General features: G+C 40.3%; 1 protein-coding gene across 8 annotated transcripts in view; it reads left to right on the top strand.

Moving 5' to 3' along the window:
• PHACTR4 (phosphatase and actin regulator 4) overlaps positions 1-23,057 on the top strand; it is a 98,122-nt gene that overhangs the window by 63,001 nt on the left and 12,064 nt on the right. For 3 of the 8 annotated variants that reach the window (XM_049105601.1, XM_025447794.3, XM_049105595.1), the window contains 8 exons: positions 3,931-3,954; positions 4,942-5,115; positions 5,676-5,756; positions 12,613-12,777; positions 13,515-13,916; positions 18,967-19,564; positions 20,918-21,102; positions 22,373-22,526. In XM_049105601.1, coding sequence (XP_048961558.1) covers positions 3,931-3,954; positions 4,942-5,115; positions 5,676-5,756; positions 12,613-12,777; positions 13,515-13,916; positions 18,967-19,564; positions 20,918-21,102; positions 22,373-22,526 — 1,783 coding nt within the window. Of the gene's footprint in view, positions 1-3,930; positions 3,959-4,941; positions 5,116-5,675; positions 5,757-12,612; positions 12,778-13,514; positions 13,917-18,966; positions 19,565-20,917; positions 21,103-22,372; positions 22,527-23,057 lie in introns of all 8 variants that reach the window. The other 5 variants (XM_025447797.3, XM_025447796.3, XM_025447792.3 and 2 more) reach the window with 2 other exon arrangements.

Raw genomic sequence — 23,057 nt, 5'->3', positions numbered from 1 at the left:
CAGCACCAAACCACTGCGCCACCGGGGCTGCCCAGATTCTTGCATTATTAAGTAAAGTACTAACAATGTATTGTAGTAAGTCAAGGATGCACAGAAACAAATCAAACCAATAGAAAATAAATAGCAAAGCATCAGTAAAAAATATAAGTGGACTAAATACTCAAGGATAACAATTGTCAAACTAGATAGAAAAACAAAGTTAAGGCAAAAGTGTTATTATACTGACACAGGGAATTTCATAATGATAAAAGGGTAATTTAAGGGAAAGATGTAATAACTCTAAATTTATATATACCCAAGACATAGCTTTATGGTATTTAAAGCAAAAAATTAATAGAACTGGGATGCTTGGGTGGCTCAGCAGTTTAGTGCCTGCCTTTGGCCGAGGACGTGTTCCTGGAGTCCCGAGATCAAGTCCCACATCGGGCTCCCTGCATGGAGCCTGCTTCTCCCTCTGCCTGTGTCTCTGCCTCTGTGTGTGTGTGTGTGTGTGTGTGTTGTGTGTGTGTGTTGTGTGTGTGTGTGTGTGTGTGTGTGTGTCTAAAAAGAGAAAGAAATATATCCATTATTATATGTAAAGTTGTTAACATACCTCTCAGTAATTGACAGAAAAAGCTAACAAGTCAGAAAGGATGTTAACGATTTTGTACAATGTGATTAAACGACTTGACTTTATTGGCAGATGTAGACACTATCCTCAACTGCACAATATACCGTGTTTCCAGGTGTACATTAACAATTTGGAAGAGGGGATCCCTGGATGGCTCAGCGGTTTAGCACCACCTTCGGCCCAGGTGGTGATCCTGGAGTCCCGGGATGGAGTCTGACATTGGGCTCCCTGCATGGAGCCTGCTTCTCTCTCTGCCTGTGTTTCTGTGTTTGTGTGTGTGTGTGTGTGTCTCTCTCATGAATAAATAAATAAAATCTTTAAAAAAGAAAAAAACAATTTGGAAGAAGAATAACTGCAAGCTTTTTTTTATTGTTTTTCTGTTTTAATTTAAGCTATATCTGAGGCTAAGAGGCTCAGGAAAGACCCTTATAGTTTTTGTGTAGGAATACCTAAGTAGGGATAAAAAGAAAAAAAGGAATGCCTAAGTAGGAAACACTGAAATGGTGCCATGATTTTCTAGTTTGTTTTTCTTCAACAAAAAATTAGGTTACAGAGAACGGTCTGCCTCTGTCTCTTTGAGCATGAGGTTTGCAGATAATAACCTGGGATTGGATTTAACAAACCTGACTGATCATAAGAGTCACCTGTGAAGATTTTTTTTTTTTAATTTTTATTTATTTATGATAGTCTCACAGAGAGAGAGAGAGGCAGAGACACAGGCAGAGGGAGAAGCAGGCTCCATGCACCGGGAGCCCGACGTGGGATTCAATCCCGGGTCTCTAGGATCGCGCCCTGGGCCAAAGGCAGGCGCCAAACCGCTGCGCCACCCAGGGATCCCACCTGTGAAGATTTTTAAAACCATATTCCTAGGTCCCGCTACCTGTAGATTCTGTATTTTGAAAAGGCAACCAGGCTAATATCAAACATTTGAACAGATTAGGATTTACTGTAATAATGTCTGTCCTATGGAGGTGAGGAACGTGGAAAATATGAGAATATATGAGAATATATTTATAAGAATGAATGAAAAAAAAAAGAATGAATGAATTTGGGTAATAACCAGGTCAGGGTTGGTTGTGGCCGAATCCCCCACTGCATGAGTCAAGAGGCATATCCTCTTCTAAAAGTTTTATAAACTTGGGGATGCCTGGATGGCTCAGTCAGTTCAGTGTCCAACTCAGGCTCAGGTCAGGATCTCGTCATGAGATGGATCCCTGCGACATGCTCCAATGCTCCACGCTCAAGATGCTCTCTCCTTCTCCTTTTGCCCCTATTCCTAGCCCTCCCTCATGCGCCTATGCATTCTGTCTCGAAAACTAAAAAAAAAAAAAAAAAAAAAAACAAGTTTTATAAACATGAAAATTAAGCATATTTGCATAAACATCAGAGGATAAATAGCTGTTGTCTCTGGTTTTGGTATTTAGCGACTATATTCAGTAACTTTCTTTACACAACGAAAGAGGAGGGCTATTCTTAGCAATAGATGTGATGGCGGACATAGTCATTTTTATCATAGCTGTTGGTATTTTCCACACATACCGTACTTTTGAACATTAACTGAATTTACCTTGAGCTCAAATGCCAGTAGACATGAATATGTTTGAAAGGATACCATGATTTTATTGTTTTGGATGTACAAGAGAAAGGGGATATCTAAATACATTGTTCAATAAAAGATTAAAAGGGATGATCGAAGTTTGACTTTAGAAAGTGGTTAGGTTAGATACCTGGCAAGATACTGGCAACAAGCTAGACTTGCTGAATCTTACTGAGGGAATTGGCAGACAGGACTGTGATCCATTCTTACCTAACACTCCTAAAGCTTTCTGGCTATTTTTCTTTGTAAAAGTGTCGCAAAGCACTCACCCTTCTTTCTATTGTTAGTGGTTTGGTTTTGTTTTTTGAGTTTTTATATTATCTTCACTATTACTTTTAATCAAACAGGCATTTTCCTGTGTATCATTTGGAACTGAGTAAAGTCCATTCAGTGGACAGGTTAGCAGGATATTTCACATTTCAGTTCCTCCTTGCTTCCAGTAAGTAAGGTGACTATGAACACCTTATGGTGCTTGGCTCCATTTCTGAAAGTGTTATCATTAACATATGCTAAATATTATATGATATATCTAAAGTGTCTTGAGGTCTCATTGATATTTCATAATTGGGTGTATACTGTCTTTTTTTTTTTTTAATTTTTATTTATTTATGATAGTCACACACACACAGAGAGAGAGAGAGAGAGAGGCTGAGAGAGAGAAGCAGGCTCCATGCACCTGGAGCCCGACGTGGGATTCGACCCCGGGTCTCCAGGATCGCGCCCTGGGCCAAAGGCAGGCGCTAAACCGCTGCGCCACCCAGAGATCCCGGGTGTATACTGTCTTAAAGCACTGACTCTTATTCATGTATTCACCCATGCGCCACTCCTGAGGGGCCATCCCAGGGTACCACTGATGGGAAATTGTTGTGACAGGTGTTGTTCTGATGTCTCTGGCAAGTAAACTTATAAAAATATGGTCCGGCATTATGATAACCAAATTCTCTTGCATTTCATGGAAGGAATTAAAGTAGTTGAGGCCGGGCAGCCCCGGTGGCCCAGCAGTTTAGCGCCACCTGCGGCCCAGGGTGCGATCTTGGAGACCCAGGATCAAGTCCTGCGTCAGGCTCCTGCGTGGAGCCTGCTTCTCCCTTTGCCTGTGTCTCTGGCTCTCTCTCTGTGTTCCTCATGAATAAATAAATAAAATCATAAATAAATAAATAAACAAACAAACAAATAAATAAAATAAAGTAGTTGAGGCCCAGGATGTGTTCAAGTAAATCATCCAAGTAGGAAGAAAAGAGTCATTGTCCTCTCATCTCCATCTGTTGCACTTCAGTAACCAGAACCCTGTTTTGCCTAAGTCATCAATATACAGCAAAATAACGCGTCCAGCAGTCACTGCTGCAGTCACTCTGATAATTACAGTTGTATAAATCTGACTTTCATCAACAGGCTTCCCAAGATTCACGTCTATCAACTGAAAAAAGGTTGAATTTGGCAAGTCTTTCTTAAAAAAAAAAAAATACATGCTTGTCAATTATGTATTTTCTTTTATGAAAAACTATAGTTTTAAAAGAAACTTTTAGTGCATATATTATGCCCACTTTGCCCCCCCCAAAAAAAGAGTTATTTGCCTCAGATGAGAAAATTGTGCACAATAAACATGTTAACTTATTGCATGTGATAGTATAGTATGTGGTCCTTGATGTATTTCTGTAAATAAAGGTTCCGTTTTAATTCCAGGACGGTTATTCCACATGACTCTTTTTTTCTTCTCCTCTAGACTTCTCCAGAGAACCCTGGGACAGTAGGTGGAGTGCAAAGCTGTATTGTGTTGCCTTCCTGCTTTTTTTTGTTGCTTTCCTGCTTTTATTTATTTATTTATTTATTTATTTATTTATTTATTTATTTATTTTTTATTATTATTATTTTTGGCCCAGTCTTGGCTGCTCCTTTATCTGCCACTAAAGCTAACTAACTAAACCCTGCATGTGTGGTCATTATGAGAGATTTCATGGCCTTTCATTTCAGTCCCGCACATATACCGTGTCAGTTATGTTTTGTCATCATATCCTTAAGATCATGATTGTCCCTAAAGTATTATTGTGATAAGCAAACTGGAATCCCAGCTCTACTTTCCAAAACGATTTCATTTTAAAGCACTCTCTGTAATGCCCCAGCCCCAGGCTCCCTTCAGTGCTCCAAACTTAAGGTCTTGTGAGGGCAAAAATAATCCGAAAAACTGATGCATGTAAAGTGTTAACACTTAATGTGTTACCCACTCTGAACTATAATGACCTGAAAGAGGAGGGTAAGGAGAGAGCAGCGTTTAGTAGAGAATGATGACTCACCCACTAAAGATGGATCTCCCTGTTTCATGATACCAGAGGCAGTAATGTTAGTCGGGGAAGGCCTCCCCCTTGCCAAAAGGATGAGAATGGCAACAGCAGTAAGCCACTCTGGGGCAAGATCTCATCCATATTGAAGACATCCACATTTGTGTGTGTGTGCGCCTTTAAGAGATTTTAAGCTGGTTATGATCATCTCATTGAATTTTTGTCCTAAAATGACATCAGCTTGGTTTTGGTTCCTTTTCCCTCTTAGTAATTTATCTGCTACGGATTTTGATGTTTGGTGTCCATGTGATGTCAAGGAATCTGTCTGCATGATTGTTTATCATTGCTCTGATCCTTTCCAAATACCACAGGAAGAGAGGGGAAGGGACCTTTTAGAGATTATGCTGAAATAATAAATTGGCTGTTCTTTTCCCTATGTGCCTTTCACCATACTACAGAAGAAGCAAGCCACCCCACTGCAGACCCAGGCATGGTCATGGACAGTGTGGAAGCAGGAGACACAACGCCTCCCACCAAAAGGAAGAGCAAGTTCTCAGGCTTTGGCAAGATCTTCAAGCCCTGGAAATGGCGGAAAAAAAAAAGTAGTGATAAATTCAAAGAGACCTCAGAAGGTGAGATATTAAGATTTAAATATATGTTCTAGGTTAATGGGTTTCTTCTATTAGAACTACCTTTCTCATTCTCTTCCCAAGCTTCTATAACCTGCTATTTGAAGAGGGAATTCAGTCTTTAGAAATAAAACCAAGTGGTCACTCACTTAAGCCTTATATATGATAACCTCATCCCAGATGGCTATTTTGATGGGATTAAAGTTTATCAGGTAGTGAGTGAATGGAGTTCCTAAATGGTAGTTTTCTACCCTGACTACTTTCAGAAAAAGTTCACCCATAGATACCTTATTATTAAAATGCCAATGAAAAAAGAGCTAAAATTATATAAGAGTAGTTCCTTTTGGAAATGCTGCTCTCAAAAAAAAAAAAAGAAAAAAAAATGCTGCTCTCCCAATAACGTAGGCTATGAAAGAAATTTAGTTTTTAAATTTGAAGTTAGCTTTCCTGTTCCAGAGAATAGAAAATCGAACCACTTTGTTCTTTTACCTATTGGGTTAGAATGCTTAAAATTGACCTTTAATTGCCACATTTCTGAGTGCTGTTTTCCAATTTAATATTAGTTTTAGAGCGAAAAATATCTATGCGAAAACCAAGAGAAGAGCTGGTTAAAAGAGGGGTTCTGTTGGAAGACTCTGAGCAGGGTAAGTTTGTAAATAAAATAGCATGTGTCTGTCTCTGTACACTTGGTGTTTGATTCTGACTAGGCATTTTAATATTCTTTTGTTTTTGCTGTAGGGAGGGAGGGAAGATTTTTTAAAATTGTTCTTGCATCTAAAATATTTTTTTCAAACTTCTATAAAAAGAGAAAAGACAACTCAGTAGAAGACTCTACAAAAGTACTGGACAGTTCACTAAAGAATACATACTGGGGTGCCGGGATGGCTCAGTTGATTAAGCATCTGCCCTTGGCTCAGGTCATGATCCCAGGTCCTGGGATTGAGTCCCACATCAGGCTCCCTGCTCAGTGGGAGGGAGCCTGCTTCTCTCTCTTCCTGCTCCTCTGCCTGCCTCTCTCCTGCCTTCCCCTCTCCTGGCTTGTGCTCTATGTCAAGTAAATAAATAAAATCTTAAAAAACAATACATATAAATGGGGGCATCTGACTGGGTCAGTCAGTAGAGCATGCAACAACTGATTTCAGGATTATGAGCTTGAGCCCCCATGTTGGACATAGAGATTACTTTAAAAAAATTTTTTTTTAATAGTTTAGTGTAGGGCAGCCCCGGTGGCGCAGTGGTTTAGCGCCACTTGCAGCCCGGGGCGTGATTCTGGAGACCCTGGATCGAGTCCCACATCGGGCTCCCTGCATGGAGCCTGCTTCTCCCTCTGCCTGTGTCTCTGCCTCTCTCTCTCTGTATATCTCTATGAATAAATAAATAAAATCTTTAAAAAAAAATAGTTTAGTGTAATCTGTGAAAGCTGAAGCTATGCAAACGTATGTGCAAACATGTCCAGAGCTTGGTATATACTCAACAAAAATTTGTATACATGTGTTATCAGGAGATATGTACAAAGATGCTTGTAGCAGCAGTATTTACTAACAATAGAGCAAAATTGGAGACAACCCAAATGTGTACTGATAATAAAATACACAGGGGTGCCTTGATGGCTCAGTTAAGTGTCCGACTCTTGATTTCAGCTCAAGTTAGGATCTCAGAGTTATGAAATTAAGCCCCTCATCAGGGTCTGTGCTCAGCATGGAGTCTGCTTGGGATTCTCTCTCTCCCTCTCCCCCTGCCCTTCCCTTACTTGTGCACATTCTCTCTCTTTAAAACAAATAAATAAGTCTTAAAAAAAAAAAATGTTTCCAGACCCCTGAGGCCTCCCTTGCCTCCTACTAACACACTTCTCCTTCCTCCACAGAGCAATCACTCTTAGAACTCTTGGGATAATCTTCTTTGTTTTATTATAGTTTAACCACTTAAGCATGCATCTCTAAATACTGTAGTTTAAGATTGCCTGTTTTTTCTTTACATTTACAGAAATGATAGGATATATATCCTTTCCTGACTGATTTCAATTGCTCAGTATTACTTATGAGAATCATAATATACAGGTGTAGTTAGTTTTCATTGCTGTATAATATTTTATTTTATAAATGTATCACAAGTTATGTATATATTTAGGATTTATTCATTTTTAGAGAGAGAGCACATGAGCAGGGGGAGGGGCTGATGGAGAGGGAGAGAAACAGACACCCCTCTGAGCACAGCCCAACAGGGGGCTCTATCTCACGACTCTGTGATCATGACCTAAACTGAAGTCAGACAATTAACTGAGCCACGCAGGCACACTCTGGAAACACTTTTTTAAAAAATTCATTTAATTAATATATAGTATATTATCAGTTACAGAAGTGTAGAGTTCAGTGATTCATCTGTTGCATATAACACCCAGTGCTCATTACATTACATGCCTTCCTTAATGTCCATCACCTGGTTACCCCATCCCCCGGCCCTCTGCCCCTCCAGCAACCCACAGTTTGTTTCCTATAGTTAAGAGTTTCTTTTTTTTTTTTTTTTTTAATTTATTTATGATAGTCACAGAGAGAGAGAGAGAGAGAGAGAGGCAGAGACACAGGCAGAGGGAGAAGCAGGCTCCATGCACCGGGAGCCCGACGTGGGATTCGATCCCGGGTCTCCAGGATCGTGCCCTGGGCCAAAGGCAGCTGCCAAACCGCTGCGCCACCCAGGGATCCCCTAGTTAAGAGTTTCTTATGATTTGTCTCCCTCTCTGATTTCATCTTTTTTAAAATTTTCCCTCCCTTCCCCATGATCCTCTGTTTTGCTTCTTAAATTCCACATATGAGTCAGATCATCTGATAATTGTCTTTCTCTGATTGATTTATTTCGCTTAGCATAATACCCTCTAGTTCCATCCACTTCGTTGCAAATGGTAAGATTTCATTTTTTTTGGCTGAGTAATATTCCATTATATACATAATATATATACCACATCTTTATTCATTTATCTGTCAGATGGACATCAGGGCTCTTTCCACAGTTTGGCTATTTGGAAATATTTCTTAATGTCCATGATGATCACACAAGTGTCCTTGTAATAGCTCATTGAAATTTACATTTATGGGATCCCTGGGTGGCGCAGCGGTTTGGCGCCTGCCTTTGGCCCAGGGCGCGATCCTGGAGACCAGGATCGAATCCCACATCAGGCTCCCGGTGCATGGAGCCTGCTTCTCCCTCTGCCTATGTCTCTGCCTCTCTCTCTCTCTCTCTCTGTGACTATCATAAATAAATAAATAAATAAATAAATAAATAAATAAATAAATAAATGTTTTAAAAAAAGTTTAAAAAAAAGAAATTTACATTTATGTTTTATACATTTTTTTCTCTACTAGTGCTATACTTGACAATAAAAAAGTACTAATAAGATATTTTGAGAAAATTCAATGCTGTGTTATCTATATTTTATTTATTTAAGGAAGGCAAATATTTTTTGTGGGAATGAAAATAATTAGTAAAGGGAAAATACTAAAACATAAATAAGAATAACTGATTCTTTTAGGGAATCTCGAGTATAAATATGAAATGATTTTATTTCTTTTTTTTTAAGATTTTATTTAATTATTCATGAGAGATACAGAGAGAGGCAGAGACATAGGCAGAGGGAGAAGCAGGCTCCCTGTGGGGACTCGATCCCAGGACCCCAGAAACATGATGTGAGCCAAAGGGAGATGCTCAACCATTGAGCCATCCAGGTGCTCTGAAATTACTTTATTTCTTCTAATAATTATCTCCCAATTTCCTATACTAACGGCAACCATTTTCTTGGTGAGGGGTAGGGAAAAAAGAAAAAAGACTGTTCACTTTTCTCCCAAGTATCTATCCCAACTGGCTCTGATCTTTAACTCCAAAATTGAGTGGCTTGTGAAGGATCCTTGGGGCTGTCCTTCTCTGTGTCTCTGTACAATCTCAGCTTTGTGCCACCTGCACTACTATGTCACTTTCCTTGGTTTGTTTTAATATTTTTTAAAAGGCTTTATTTATTTGTTTTAAAGAGAGAAAGTAGGGGGAAGGACAGAATCTTAGACCGACTCCATGCTGAGTGCAGGGAGCCTGATGCAAGGCACAATCCCATGACCCCAAGATCATGACCTGAGCCAAAATAAAAAATCGGGCACTTTACTGTCTGAGCCACCCAGGCGTCCTTGTTTGTTTGGGGTTTTTTAACCAAATTTGTCTCCATGCCCAGATTGCTTCCCTAATCTTCTGTTTGTCATAAAGGTCATGTTTTGGTATTTCAACACTCCTTATTCACTTAATGTCAGGACTTTTCTTCAATGTGTGACTTTTATGAAGCAGCTTATTGGAAGAGTTAAGACTACAGTACATTGATTGTATTTCATTTCTCTTCATTAGAGTTCCTTTGCATGAGACAAATGTGAAAGCCAAGTTTTAAAACTGTATCCTATCCTTTGGACAATGGGAAATAGGAACCAAACCAATGGGATATCATACAAAAAGTATGAAGTATGGTTTTGAACCATGGTAACATATTGCTTATTCACAAAATTGAATTAAATTAGGTAGATTTAAGGTTTTTTTTAAAGATTGTATTTATTTATTCATGAGAGACAGAGAGAGAGAGAGGCACAGACACAGGCAGAGGGAGAAGCAGGCTCCATGCAGGGAGCCTGATGTGGGACTTGATTCAGGGTCTCCAGAATCACACCCTGGGCTGAAGGTGGTGCTAAACTGCTGAGCCACCCGGGCTGCCCAGATTTAAGATTTTTTAAAGATTACTTATTTTAGAAAGAGAACATGAGGGAGAAGAGGAGAGGGAGAGGGAGGGAGAGAGAGAGAATCCTAAGCAGACCCCTCTCTGAGTACAGAGCCCAACACAGGGTTTGATCTCAGGACCCTGAGTTCATAACCTGAACTGAAACCAAGAGTTGGTCATTTAACTAACTGAGCTGCCCAGGCACCCCTCAACTATATAAAAAATTAACAAAGATAACAAACATGAAGGGAAATTACTAAAATATTAATTAGCATTGGTTCCCTATGGATATTAGGATGAGAATACAGTGGGATTTTTTTTTCTTATTTTTCTGCATGGTTAGCTATAAGCATGGATAACCAGTTTTTTATGAGACTTTGAATTTTACTTTTAGACACAAAATCTTCTAGGTATTTTAGATGGCTAACTATAATTGTAACACCTCTGTTGCAGCACCTTTGAACCTTGCTTTGTTTTTGTTTTTGCTTTTTTTATAATGGCCATTCCTTACCAAATGCCCTCTCCTATGTCTCACCTTTCTTGCTCACTCATCCACAAACCCTATACATTACTTGTTTATTGTTTTTCACCTCCATTCAGTCTCTTTTGCCCTATGCTTCCTATTGGCTCTTAATCCAAGTTGTTTTTAGCCTAGAAGCTCAAAGGCCCAATTGATAAATGAGTTGTAGCCATTGGACAAGATACTACTCTGTCCACCACGGAACTGACAAAAAGCTTTATTCTAGGAAGAAACTCTGAGATAGGCCTCAGAACCTGGATTATTATATATTTCCAGTTTAGGCCAAAAGCAACATTTGAACTTTGAAGTTTTTTTCATACTCAAACATAGTTTTTGGCTTAAATATGCATGGTTCTAACTTGACTATATTATAAAATGTTTCATATGTTTTCTGAGATGGGGCAAGGATATCTATAGATATTAAAAGCTGGATACTGCTTATACTCCATTTTGTTAGCATTTTGGTTTTTTTTGGCTCAGAAATGATTCCTGGGCAGCCTGGGTGGCTCAGCGGTTTGGCGCTGCCTTCAGCCCAGGATATGATCCTGGAGACTGGGGATTGAGTCCCACGTCGGAGTCCCTGCATGGAGCCTGCTTGTGTCTCTGCCTCTCTTTCTCTGCGCCTCTTATGAATGAATATTTATGAAATATTTAAAAAATATTTATGAAATATTTAAAAAAATGATTCCTTAGTTAATATTCTAGACAGTCCTATATTTGTTAAGGCTGGCTATATTAACATAAGCAGTAACTTACTGCATTTGCATAGTTGTCATCTTGCTACCTTCCTCGTTTTAAAATATCATCAGAATACTTTATCTTGGGCAGCCCCGGTGGCGCAGCGGTTTAGCGCCGCCTGCAGCCTAGGGCGTGATCCTGGAGACCCTGGATCGAGTCCCACGTCAGGCTCTCTGCATGGAGCCTGCTTCTCCCTCTGCCTGTGTCTCTGCCTCTCTCTCTCTCTGTGTCTCTATGAATAAATAAATATTCTTTAAAAAAAAAAAAGAATACTTTATCTTGAGAAATGTATTTTCATTTAGTACTCATTTGCCAGATTCTCTACTACTTCACCTCCAGCTCCACCTCTCATTGACACTGTGGAGAATGATCCTGTCTAATCTAATGAGGAGATGGTAGGTTGGGGTGAGGGAGACTGGTCCCTGAGAACTCAGGGACTAACTAAAGAGTCACCAAAATGATACTACCTGGAGTGTCTCTGTGGGAAGCCAAGAAGGGAGATCATCTAGAGAGCAACTATTTCCAGTCCCCATGACACTAGAAGGTGAGATGGAGTGTAAGTCTAACCTCATGTTTCTCCGTTCCCTCTCTATCTAGGGAAGCTCAGCAGTAACTGGAATGTTTGTCTTAACTGTTCTGTGCAGGAACCTTACCTGCAGTCTTTATAGTAACGAGTGGTCCTCCCAAAGCCTCCAGCCTAAGGATCATTCCTGCAGTTTAGTTTGTAGGAATGTGTCTTGTCTGTCCATTCTACCCGTTGCTGTGCTTTCCTAATGCCTGGCACCCTCTGCCATGTCTCACCTTTATTCCAACACTCATTATAAGCTTCCTGTTCCAGTCCCTGCCTGATCCATCCTCCTCTTAGCTCTCACATTTAACCTTCAAAAAGACAGATCAGATCAGATCTCTCTTCTACTGTAATTCTTTGGCTTCCTGTTATCTACAGGATTTGGCCCAGGCTCCTTTACATGGATTCAGTGTCCTTCATAGCCTGCTCTGGCTGGCCTTTCCAGTCCTATCCATAGATGTTTCTTATGTGCATCTGTTCTGCCAGACAAACTTGATGCCAGTTGCCGAAAATGCCAAATGATTTCATACATTCATCCATGCTACTCCTTCTTCCTGTCTTTCCTCAAGACCCAGTTTAGCCACCACTCTTCGTGAAGCTTTCCTAACCTCATTCCCACCCCAAGAGAATTGTTTCTTCTTTCCTACCCCAGCACTCCATTTGTTATAGGTCTGAATAGTTAGCATTCATTATTTATGTATATTTGTCTTATTCACGTAGCAAGACACCTGGCACATAATAGGCAACCAGATGTTCATTGGCAAAAGGAATTACTTATTTCTGTTACTGCTATAAAGATCCAGATCATCTTGATCTGAGTTGTAAGTTCAAATGGGAAAGGGGAGAAGGGGGTAAAAAAAGGTTAAAAATCACCAACTCTTCCCCTGTCTGACCACACCAGTCCATCATTTCGCTCTCTCCTTTTTGATTGTGCAGGTGCTGAGGATCCAGGGAAGCTGAGCCATGCCATGTTAAGAAATGGCCATACTACTCCCATAGGGAGTACCAGATCTTCTAGTCCAGACCAAGCAGAAGAGGAGTTAGGAAGAATAGCAAGTCTTAGGAAACCTGTTCCAGAAGAGGACCCAAAGAAGCGACTAGGTAAGAAACCCTGAATTTTTTAGTGTAAGAGCCATGGATCAGTCATTCTCATTTAACGCAGTTTTACTGGGCAGCCCCACTGGCTCAGCGGTTTAGTGCCGCCTTCAGCCTAGGGCCTGATCCTGGAGACCTGGGATCGAGTCCCATGTCGGGCTCCCTGCATGGAGCCTGCTTCTCCCTCTGCCTGTGTCTCTGCCTGCCTCTCTCTCTCTCTCTCTCTGTCTCTGTCTCTTATGAATAAATAAATAAAATCTTTAAAAAAAAAAAAAAAACTCAGTTTTACTAGAGCCAGGGGAGAAATAAAATCCAGAGGGAATTCTGTTCTCCTCTAGCGATTCCTCAACTAGTAGCAACTGCAAGTGGAATTTTTCCCGTGTCATTCTTAAATTCCCAAAAGAATATTCCCTAATTTGTGATTCTAAAGGATGGAAGAGGATGTTAAGCATCAGGTACTTGTAGACTTTTTCAAACCACACATTCCTTGTTCCTTGTCCTCCCCTCTCAGGATTCTGTGCCTCTTCTGCTTGCCTGGCTCCTGTGGAAAGAATCACTACCATTCAGGCCTCTCTTATTTTGAGATTGTGATTGAGAAAGTGTCATACCTTAAGTAGTTTGAGGTTGGGAAACTTTGCTTATAAACTAATCTGCAAGTTAAATAATGGATGCATTTGACCACAAGCCTGTAGATGTGTTAACTTTTTCAGTCTCGTGTTACTCTTTCTTCCCTTATTATGCAGGCTCAACTGGAAGCCAGTCTAATTCTGAAGCAGAGTCCGTTCCTGAGAATGCACCCAAACAGCCTTTTCTTCCCCCTAAAAGACCCTTGTCCTCTTCTCATGAGGGGCAAGCAAATGAAGGGCAAGCAAAGGATGCCACTTCCTCTGGCAGCACCACCAGGTCCATCTCCTCCACCTCCACTGCCGCCTCCACCATGGCACCTGCTGCCACCTCTGTTGCCACAAACCTGGCAAAAACTGTTAGTTCTTCTATACCCCCCACCCCAGCACCCAGGACTCTACCCGCTGCTCCTGCCAGCACTAACACTACTGCTACCCCAAGTCTCACTCCTACGGTCCCTGCCAAGCAGCCCCCAATCCCTCCCCCTAAACCAGCTCACAGAAATAGCAATCCTGTCATTGGTAAGTAAGTCTTTAGGTTTCCATTGCTTTGAGTTGGATTGGGTTTGGTTTTGGATGATTGTTTTATTGGATAATTGGTACAGTATTGATTTGATCTGTGAGAGACTTCTCCATGTCTTGTCCCTTTGAAAGCCCTCGATATAGAGAAAGTCTTGAAAATGAGGCAGATAGCTATGGATGAAAATGGACTAGAATCAGATAGTTATAAATTCAGTTCCAGTTTGGTTGGGGGGGCGGTTAATATCTATTTTCCTAAAACAGTGTTTCTGAAATACTGCTTATGGTTGAGGGACTGGACATGTGAAAACCACAATAGGTCTGACCTACATGGAGAAAATGTGTTGTTGTTGTTTTTTTTAACCTACTTTAGACCATCAATGCCTGCCTTCAGCATAAGGCCAACAGATAAAAAGGTGATTATATAGATGCCAGGATAATTTGTGATTCAGTGGCTGGCACAATACCTTCATGCAAACTGTAAAAGATATTATTCAGTGTCCTGATAAAATCATGTTTTATCTTGGGAGAGTTAAGAATGATGCTCTTTTTTTTTTTTTTTTTTTTTTTTTAATTTTGTTTCTTTGTTTAGTTGAGGAAAAGAGAGAACAAGCATGAACTGGGGAGGAGCAGAGGGAAAGGGACAAGCCAACTCCACATTAGGTGCAGAACCCCACTTGGGGCTCGACCCCAAGACCCTGAGATCATGATCCAAGCCAAAGTCAAAAGTCAATCGCTCTACCCATTGAGCCCCTAAGAATGCTACTTTTAATAAAATAAGTGGTAGAAGATAGAAAACCAGGAAGATAACCAGTATATTTTTATCAATTTAGTAAAATTGTTTATATTTACCTGAAGTCCTATTTAGGTCAGCTTTTCTTTACATACATGTATACCTTCTTAGAGGAATTTTTGAGAAAGGGAGAAGAGGAAGGAAGGTAGTTTTTCAGGAAAAATGATACTAGGCTTCCTGTGGCTTGAAGTTCTTGGTCATGATGGAAGGGAAGAATAAAGTATACTCAAACAGCTAATACCCCCAACTTGTGTGGGGCGACAAGAACCCTGAAAAACAGGCTTAGAATTCATTATGAGTATGACAAGTTGGAGTGGCTTGATTAACAAAAGAATCAAGGTTATTACTGTTATCATCACCCTGGATGGACAGTGATATGTTGACTTATCTCTGAGTAACTCAAGCAGCTTTCATATACTTGCTTCTAGAACCTCCTTGTGAAGTAGGAAAGCGATTTTATCTATTATATAGTTAGGGCAATTATAACGTGAGGAAGTTGTGACTCACTCAGGGTTGCACTTAATGAGAGATAGAAACCAAACCTAGGCTTTTCAGCTCTTGAGCCCAGACCTCTGTCCTGTACACCTGTATTCTCAAACTGCTGTCTAGGCTGGTTCTCATCATGATCGCCTGGAGGGTTTGTTGAAACACAGATTGCTGGGCCCTGCCCTGAGAGTTTCTGAATCTGTAAGTGTAGGGTGGGCCTGAGAATTTGCATTTCTAATAAGTTCCCAGGTGATACTGATACTGCATATGTGAGGACCACACATTGAGAACCACTGCTCTAAACCAGTAATACTCTACCCTTTTCAGGATAAGACAGTATTAAAAAAAAAAAAAAAAAAAAAACCATATGTGTATTATTCTCTGGGCTGAGCCACAGAGGCCACTTTGGCCTAAGATGAATAGCCCAAAGCAATAGATCTTGTGACTGAGGGATCAAGATCAGTCTTGAATGGTCCTCAGCAGGAGAAAAATAGAACAGTTTACAGAGTTTTTATTAAGGTTAAATAGATTTGATTTAAAGGACTATCCTTTATTCTGAAACTATGACCTTCCTAATTCTTTGATGTTAAAAATTCATTTCTTTTATGAAAGCATTATGTTCACAAATGGTTTACTTGATATCAAGTCTACTTGGAAATATTAAAAATTGACAACCTGAGGTTGAGAATTTCATTTTAATTTTTTGGTCCATTGGGACGCCTGGGTGGCTCAGCGGTTGAGCATCTGCCTTTTGCTCAGGGCGTGATCCCGGATTCCCGGATCGAATCCCACATCAGGATCCTTGCATGGAGCCTGCTTCTCTTCCCTCTGCCTGTATCTGTGCCTCTCTTTCTGTGTCTCTCATGAATAAATAAGTAAAATCTTTTTTAAAAAGTTGTTATTATATTGGTCCATGAGATCTAAACATTTGGAAACCACTGCTTTAGACATTCCTATGTCTACTAATGGGCATAACAGTGTTAGGGCTAAGGACTAATTAGTTTTAGGAGAAAGGAAGGACCACCATAAGAAGCTGAACAGATGGAAGGATTTGTAACTCCTCCAGTGAACATTCCAGCATCTTGCCCACAGAACTACAGCCAGATGCCATTGTGAGGATAGATGCAACAGTTCTTTAACATCTTGAGGCATATATTTTCCTTAACTTACCAAAGATAATTTACCTTATCAATTTAAATAATAAAATACTCAAATTTGGTTAGGTATAGGTTTTGTTGTAAATGGAGTATCAAACGGCTAATGTCCAGTGTACCCAAAAAATCTCATTGAGGCTAAAATTAATATTTTTTTAAATCTTTTTTTGTATGTGTATGCAATGTTTTTTAGAAAGTCTTTTAAAATTTTACCTAAGTTGGGCAGCCCTGGTGGCTCAGCGGTTTAGCACCGCCTTCAGCTCAGGGTGTGATCCTGGAGACCTGGGATTGAGTCCCACGTCAGGCATGGAATGGAGCCTGCTACTCCCTCTGCCTGTGTTTCTGCCTCTCTCTCTCTCTCTCTCTCTCTTTCTCTCTGTGTGTCTCTCAGGAATAAATAAATAAAATCTTAAAAAAAATTTTTTTAATAAAAATAATAATAAAATAAAAAAATTTTACCTAAGTTGTATAATACTTTGTTAATTATACTAGAATTACATTTTTAAAAAGATTTATTTATTTGTTCATGAGAGACACAGACTGTGAGAGAGAGGCAGAGACACAGGCAGAGGGAGAAGCAGGCTCCTCGCAGGAAGCCCAGTGTGGGACTCGATCCTGGATTCCAGGATCACGACCTGAGCCAAAGGCAGGTGCCCAACTAGGTGCCCAACAGCTGAGCCACCCCGGCATCCCTGGAATTACATTTTCTTAGAGTGCATTTGAGCATTTATAACATAAAAAACTAAATGATTATTAAAGTAATATAAAATTAATTTATTCACAGTTAATAAATTATGGTTATGTTATGTTAATTTAAATTATTTTCATAATTTATAGTTTAAAATGAAAAAAAATTTATGGTGAATGCCATTAAAACATTATCAAATTAGCTAGCTTTTTACTTTGAATGCTACCAGTGGAATGGGACTCAGGGGCAAGTAAATTTTTATTTCAGGGGACCTTAAGGTTTTACTCTCTAGATAAGACATATGGAAGCCATTTGAAAACAAGTAGTGTAACCAAAATTAGCATTTGAGTAGTAGGTTGGAGGTTGGTGATTAAGAGACTAATTATTTTGCAAGTTTAACCCATGCGTGATGTGATGATCTACTTCTTAAAGGCCATTTGGAGTCCACCAAAGGGACTTTGCTGTATCAAAACTTAGGTCATTTTGAGCTTGGGGAGCTCACATTGGGATATATACTTTTCTGATAAAAGATAGGGGCCTCTCCTCTAATAAACATGTATTGAGGATTTACCATGTGCCTAGCACTATGCCAGCCTCTGTGGATATGCTGATAGAAACAGATTGCTCTGTCATCAAGGAGCCCATAGTGTAGTGAGAAATGGTGATGGGGGTTTGGGTATAAAGGATAAGAGGTATGGACACTCAAAAAAATCACAAAGACCGTGGGATCTAGAAGATGGAGTCTAATAATGAGACCTGGGCCTAACCCAGCTTTTGCCTATATGAAGTATAATCTTGGGCAGGTCACCTAACTTCTGTGGCCTCCGTTTTTCCTTATATATAATGGTAAAGATAGGACGCCCGGGTGGCTCAGTGGTTGAGTATCTGCCTTTGGCTCAGGGCGTGATCCTGGAGTCCCCAGATCGAGTCCCACATCAGGCTCCCTGCTTGGAGCCTGCTTCTCCCTCTGCCTGTATCTCTGCCTCTCTCTCTCTCTGTGTCTCTCATGAATAAATAAAGAAAATCTTTTATAAAATAATAAATTAAATTAAATTTAAAATAAAATAAAAAGAGATAACCTCCTCTATAAGGAGAATCTGAAGTCAAGGATAGCAAGGATAGCCTTTGATTTCCTCAAAGGCCTTTGCATTTGCTATAAAAAAATCAAGATGTCATTATTGATCATTTTATAATGCAGAGTTGGGATACCTAGATGTCATTATTTATCAAGTTATGGTAACAATGCCTGATAGTATTTTGGTGTTTTTTTTTTTTTTTTTACTACTACCTGCATGATTACATTTTTAAAGAGTTTTGTTAGAAGAACTTACTATCCACATTTTTTATCTTATCATAATAACTTTATCTACATCGAGTCAAAGTCTTATGTAGGGATCCCTAGGTGGCTCAGCAGTTAAGTGCCTGCCTTTGGCCCAGGGCATGATCAAAGTCCTATGTATTAGAACAAAGAAGTAAGAAATTTCTCATCAGAGTATTAAGGTAGTGGTCTTCCTACATGTCTATATATTTATTAGGCCTTCTAGATACTTAAATATAAATTTTGTTTTGGGGCAACCCCGGGTGGCTCAGCGGTTTAGCACCACCTTCAGCCCAGGGTCTGATCCTGGAGACCCGGGATCGAGTCCCATGTTGGGCTCTGCATGGATCCTGCTTCTCCTTCTGCCTGTATCTCTGCCTCTCTCTGTGTGTATGTGTCTCTCATGAATGAATAAATAAATAAAATCTTTTGAATGAATGAATGAATGAATGAATTTTGTTTTGGCAGGAGATACCTAGGTTGTGGCAAAGCCATGAAATGATCTAATTTGCCTGAAAGCTGAGAGTAAGCTCAGTTCTAATCTAGGCCCGGGACTGGCCCCTCAAAGAATTGTGAAGCCATCTTAAACTGAGGTGTTATTCTCTCTTTTCCAGCTGAACTGTCCCAAGCAATAAACAGCGGTACATTGTTATCAAAACCATCCCCACCCTTACCACCTAAGAGAGGTATTCCATCAACGTTGGTACCCGCCTCGGAGTCTGTTGCTGCTGCCACCACAAAAGCACCAAGTGATCAGAGAGAAAAGAACACATGCTCTGTGGGCTCTGAACCACTGTTGATGATCCCACCCTCCTCTCCATCCCCTCCACTGCCCACTCATATACCTCCTGAACCCCGACGGTCCCCTCCATTCCCTGCTAAGACTTTTCAAGTTATGACAGAAAATGAGTTTCCACCTTCCTTAGACCTACCCCAGGAGGTTTCCCAGCCGGAAGATCAGAAAAAGGAAATACCCAAGAGGATGCTGGACCACAGCTTTGGGGAGCCCCAGATACCCTGTAGGCTGCCTCCACTCCCACTGCATATCCGTATCCAGCAGGCCCTGACCAGCCCACTTCCCATGACTCCTCCCTTGGAGGGCTCTCACAGAGCTCATTCCTTGCTCTTTGAGTACAGTGACAACTTTTCTGAGGACAGCAGTACCCTGGGTCGGACCAGGTCACTTCCCATCACTATTGAAATGCTGAAAGTGTGAGTGCCTTTAAAACTTGCCTTTTGTTGCCTCTTCTTTACTCTATATAGCCTTTCTTGGAAGAAAATTATTTATAAAAAGAAAATGTAATTAAATTTAAAGCAAGAATACTCAACAAATAAAGATGTGTTCCAGAATTTGGACTTTATTTACCCTGCTAATCAATAACATTGTTTCCATAGCAGTCACAAAATTTTGTACTTGAAAATTAAAACCACTCTATTTTTTGTATGTGATACAAGGGAGGCTGTATAACATGGTGCTTAAGAGCATTGGCCTTGGAGTAAGATAGCTCTGGGTTCAAATCCCAGATCTACCTCTTAATTCCTAGTTTGCGGTAGTGTGTTACTTAACCTTTCTGCACTTGAGCGAGCTGTCTGATCCATGCACAGGAATAATACCTACCTCATAGGCTTGTTAAGGATGAAATTAGACAAATGAAAGCATGGTGCCTGGCACCTAAATTCAGTACAGAGGGACAGAGAGCAGTCTAGAGAAAAAGAAGGGGGCTGTGAAAGATGGTTCAATGTTCTAACTGCATAAACTAGAACTGGTTAGCTTGTTTTCTCCCTCATTTGTCCTCCAATAGATTCAAACAATTGCCTTTTTAAAATTCTAACAAATTGTGACTGAAGGTTAACACTTTTTGGCAAGTTGGAGATTTACCAGAGATTTGCAAGTTGGAGAATCGTTATAGAGTTGTTGCCACATACTGCTCAGCTGCTTTGCCATAATCGTTGTACTTGGTGGTATAATCTTTTTACATCCTGGAAAGAGACAGTTAAGGAGTTAACAGATGGACTAAGTCACAGTTTTATGCCCCCAGGGTGGAAAGGGGAGAGGTTAGTTTTCATCTTGATTTCTCTTTGCTTCCTTAGATTAGATTATCATTTAGTCCTACTCCATTGTTAAACCAAAGGAAAAAAGTGGGTTAAGTTCTTTATTGTATATCTTCCATGAGCCAGTCACCGTGTTGGATGCTGTGTGGTCTTCTCATTTAATCAGCCCAAAATAAACTTGCATCTTACACATAGATCAGTAGGGACCTGTGTGCCAAATACTAGTACATTCTAGAATTTATCTATTTTATTCTCACAACAAGCATAGCAAGTAGGTATTCTTCACATTTTCAGAAAAGTTAAATAACTTACAAGCTAGTGAATAACTTGTAGAGCTAGGATTTGAGCCCAGAGCCTTTTAGATTACTAGCTGCTAAAAAGTTTCTTAGCAAGATTCTTAAGGAATAAATTTATTTCACTCGTGGAATTCTCTATAGTTATTCAGTACTTTGCCTTACAAATCAGTTACCCTTATGTTTCTGAAAGGAAAATGTAATTATGTTAATTTGTTAGTCCAGACGATGAAGAAGAAGAACAAACCCACCCATCTGCATTAATTGAAGATGTGGCATCTACCTCAGCTGTTCCTAAACTACCACAGTGTCTGCAGGAGGAAGAGGAAGAGAAGGAGAGTGACTCTGATTCAGAAGGTCCCATTCAGTACCGAGATGAAGAGGATGAAGATGAGAGCCACCATAGTAAGAAAGGGAAAAACAAAGGAGAAAATTATTTTCCTGATAAAGCTACTTGCTGGTGTCAACAAGTATAAGAGGAATGGGCACCCTTTCCCTTGGAGTCACCTGGCTAACCAATATTGGAAGCCACTGTGATAGAGCCTTGTCCTTGCTATTCCCACTGTTCTAACAAGCCAGTCAGAGAGAGCCAAGTAGATTAAGTCATGCAGGTTTTATTGTTTTGTCATTGTTTAAGATTTATTTTAGTGAGAGCACACAGAGTGGGAGAGAGGGAAGGAATCTCAAGCAGACTCCATGCTGAGTAAGGAGTCTGACTCAGGGCTTAATCCTACAACCCTGAGATCACGACCTGAGCCAAAATCAAGAGTCGGACACTCAACCGACTGAGCCACCCAGGCACCCAGAGTCATGCAGGTTTTTATCCATTTGTGATTGAAAAACTATTTACCTTGATGGTATTAAAGAATTTAGTGTAGAAGAAGTTGGTATTTGGGCTGTGTTAAAAAGACATAGTAATACTCTCCTTTAGTTTCATGAACTTACTGTGTCCATGGGGCAAAGAAAAAACACATGTTTATGTACACAAATCTGCAAATAATGGAACCCTGATTCCTAAAAGTGGGAAGGCAGCTTTAAGAATAGGAATCCCAGGGCTCCTGCCTGACTCAGTCGGTAGAGCATGTGACTCTTGATCTCAAGGTCATGAGTTCAAGCCCCATATTGGGCATAGAGCCTACTTTAAAAAAAAAGAAAGAAACGGAATCTTATGAAGTGTGTTAATGCAGATACCTTTACATTGTAATTCAGAGGGGGCTGTCCCATGTTCAAATTCTCTCTATAGCGGGGATCCCTGGGTGGCTCAGCGGTTTAGCACCTGCCTTTGGCCCAGGGCGCAATCCTGGAGTCCCGGGATTGAGTCCCATGTCGGGCTCCCGGCATGGAGCCTGCTTCTCCCTCCTCCTGTGTCTCTGCCTCCCTCCCTCTCTATGTCTATCATAAAATAAATAAATAAATCTTTAAAAAAACAAAAACAAATTCTCTCTATAGCAACTCTTACTCATAAGAAATGTAGAGAAATGTAAAAAATATAGAAAGGAGAAGATATATTTGCCCCAGCTGAGTCCATCTGGCTAATTAGATTTTTAGATGTCTTCAGCTTTACCCCCACCTCTGCATTAGCTGGGAGATGTGATACTGCTTGTTCAGACTCTTGCCTGGTTCTAGGTGAGGTTGAGCCTTAGCGTTTACTTTTTTTTCTTTCCCTTTCATAAAGGTGCTCTGGCCAACAAAGTGAAGAGGAAGGACACACTGGCAATGAAGTTGAACCACAGACCCAGTGAACCAGAGCTGAACATGAATTCTTGGCCTCGGAAAAGCAAAGAGGAGTGGAATGAAATACGGCACCAGATTGGGAACACGCTGATCCGGTAAGCCTTTGCTTAGAAGAGATTGATTTGATTTGATTTTCCCAGTAGGTGTGTTAAAGACTTAACTTTTACCTTTTTTCTTTTTTAATTTTAGAAATAGCATAATTTTTAAAAATACACGTTGTATGCAGTTGTGTGTTGTCTAGGAATTTGGAAATTAAGGAATCAAATGGCTCTCTTAGAGCTCTAAACAATGAGATAGGGCAGCCCCGGTGGCTCAGTGGTTTAGAGCCGTCTTCAGCTCAGGGTGTGATCCTGGAGACCAGGGATCAAGTCCCGTGTCGGGTTCCCTGCATGGAGCCTGCTTCTCCCTCTGCCTGTGTCACTGCCTCTCTCTCTCTCTCTGTGTATCTCTCATGAAGACATAAATAAAAAAGTATTTTTAAAAAAAATTTTTGTGGTTTTAAGCCACCCAGCTTGTGGTAGTTTGTTATGGCAGCCCTAGGAAACCAGTAAAAGGCTGATGGATCTGTTCACTATAATTGTGGTGATGGTTTTATAGGTATATACATATATCATTACTGGATTGTG

Source organism: Canis lupus, chromosome 2 (genome assembly GCF_003254725.2).
Source record: "Canis lupus dingo isolate Sandy chromosome 2, ASM325472v2, whole genome shotgun sequence".
Lineage (NCBI taxonomy): Eukaryota > Metazoa > Chordata > Mammalia > Carnivora > Canidae > Canis > Canis lupus.
This window is presented reverse-complemented; position numbering and strand designations above follow the sequence as displayed.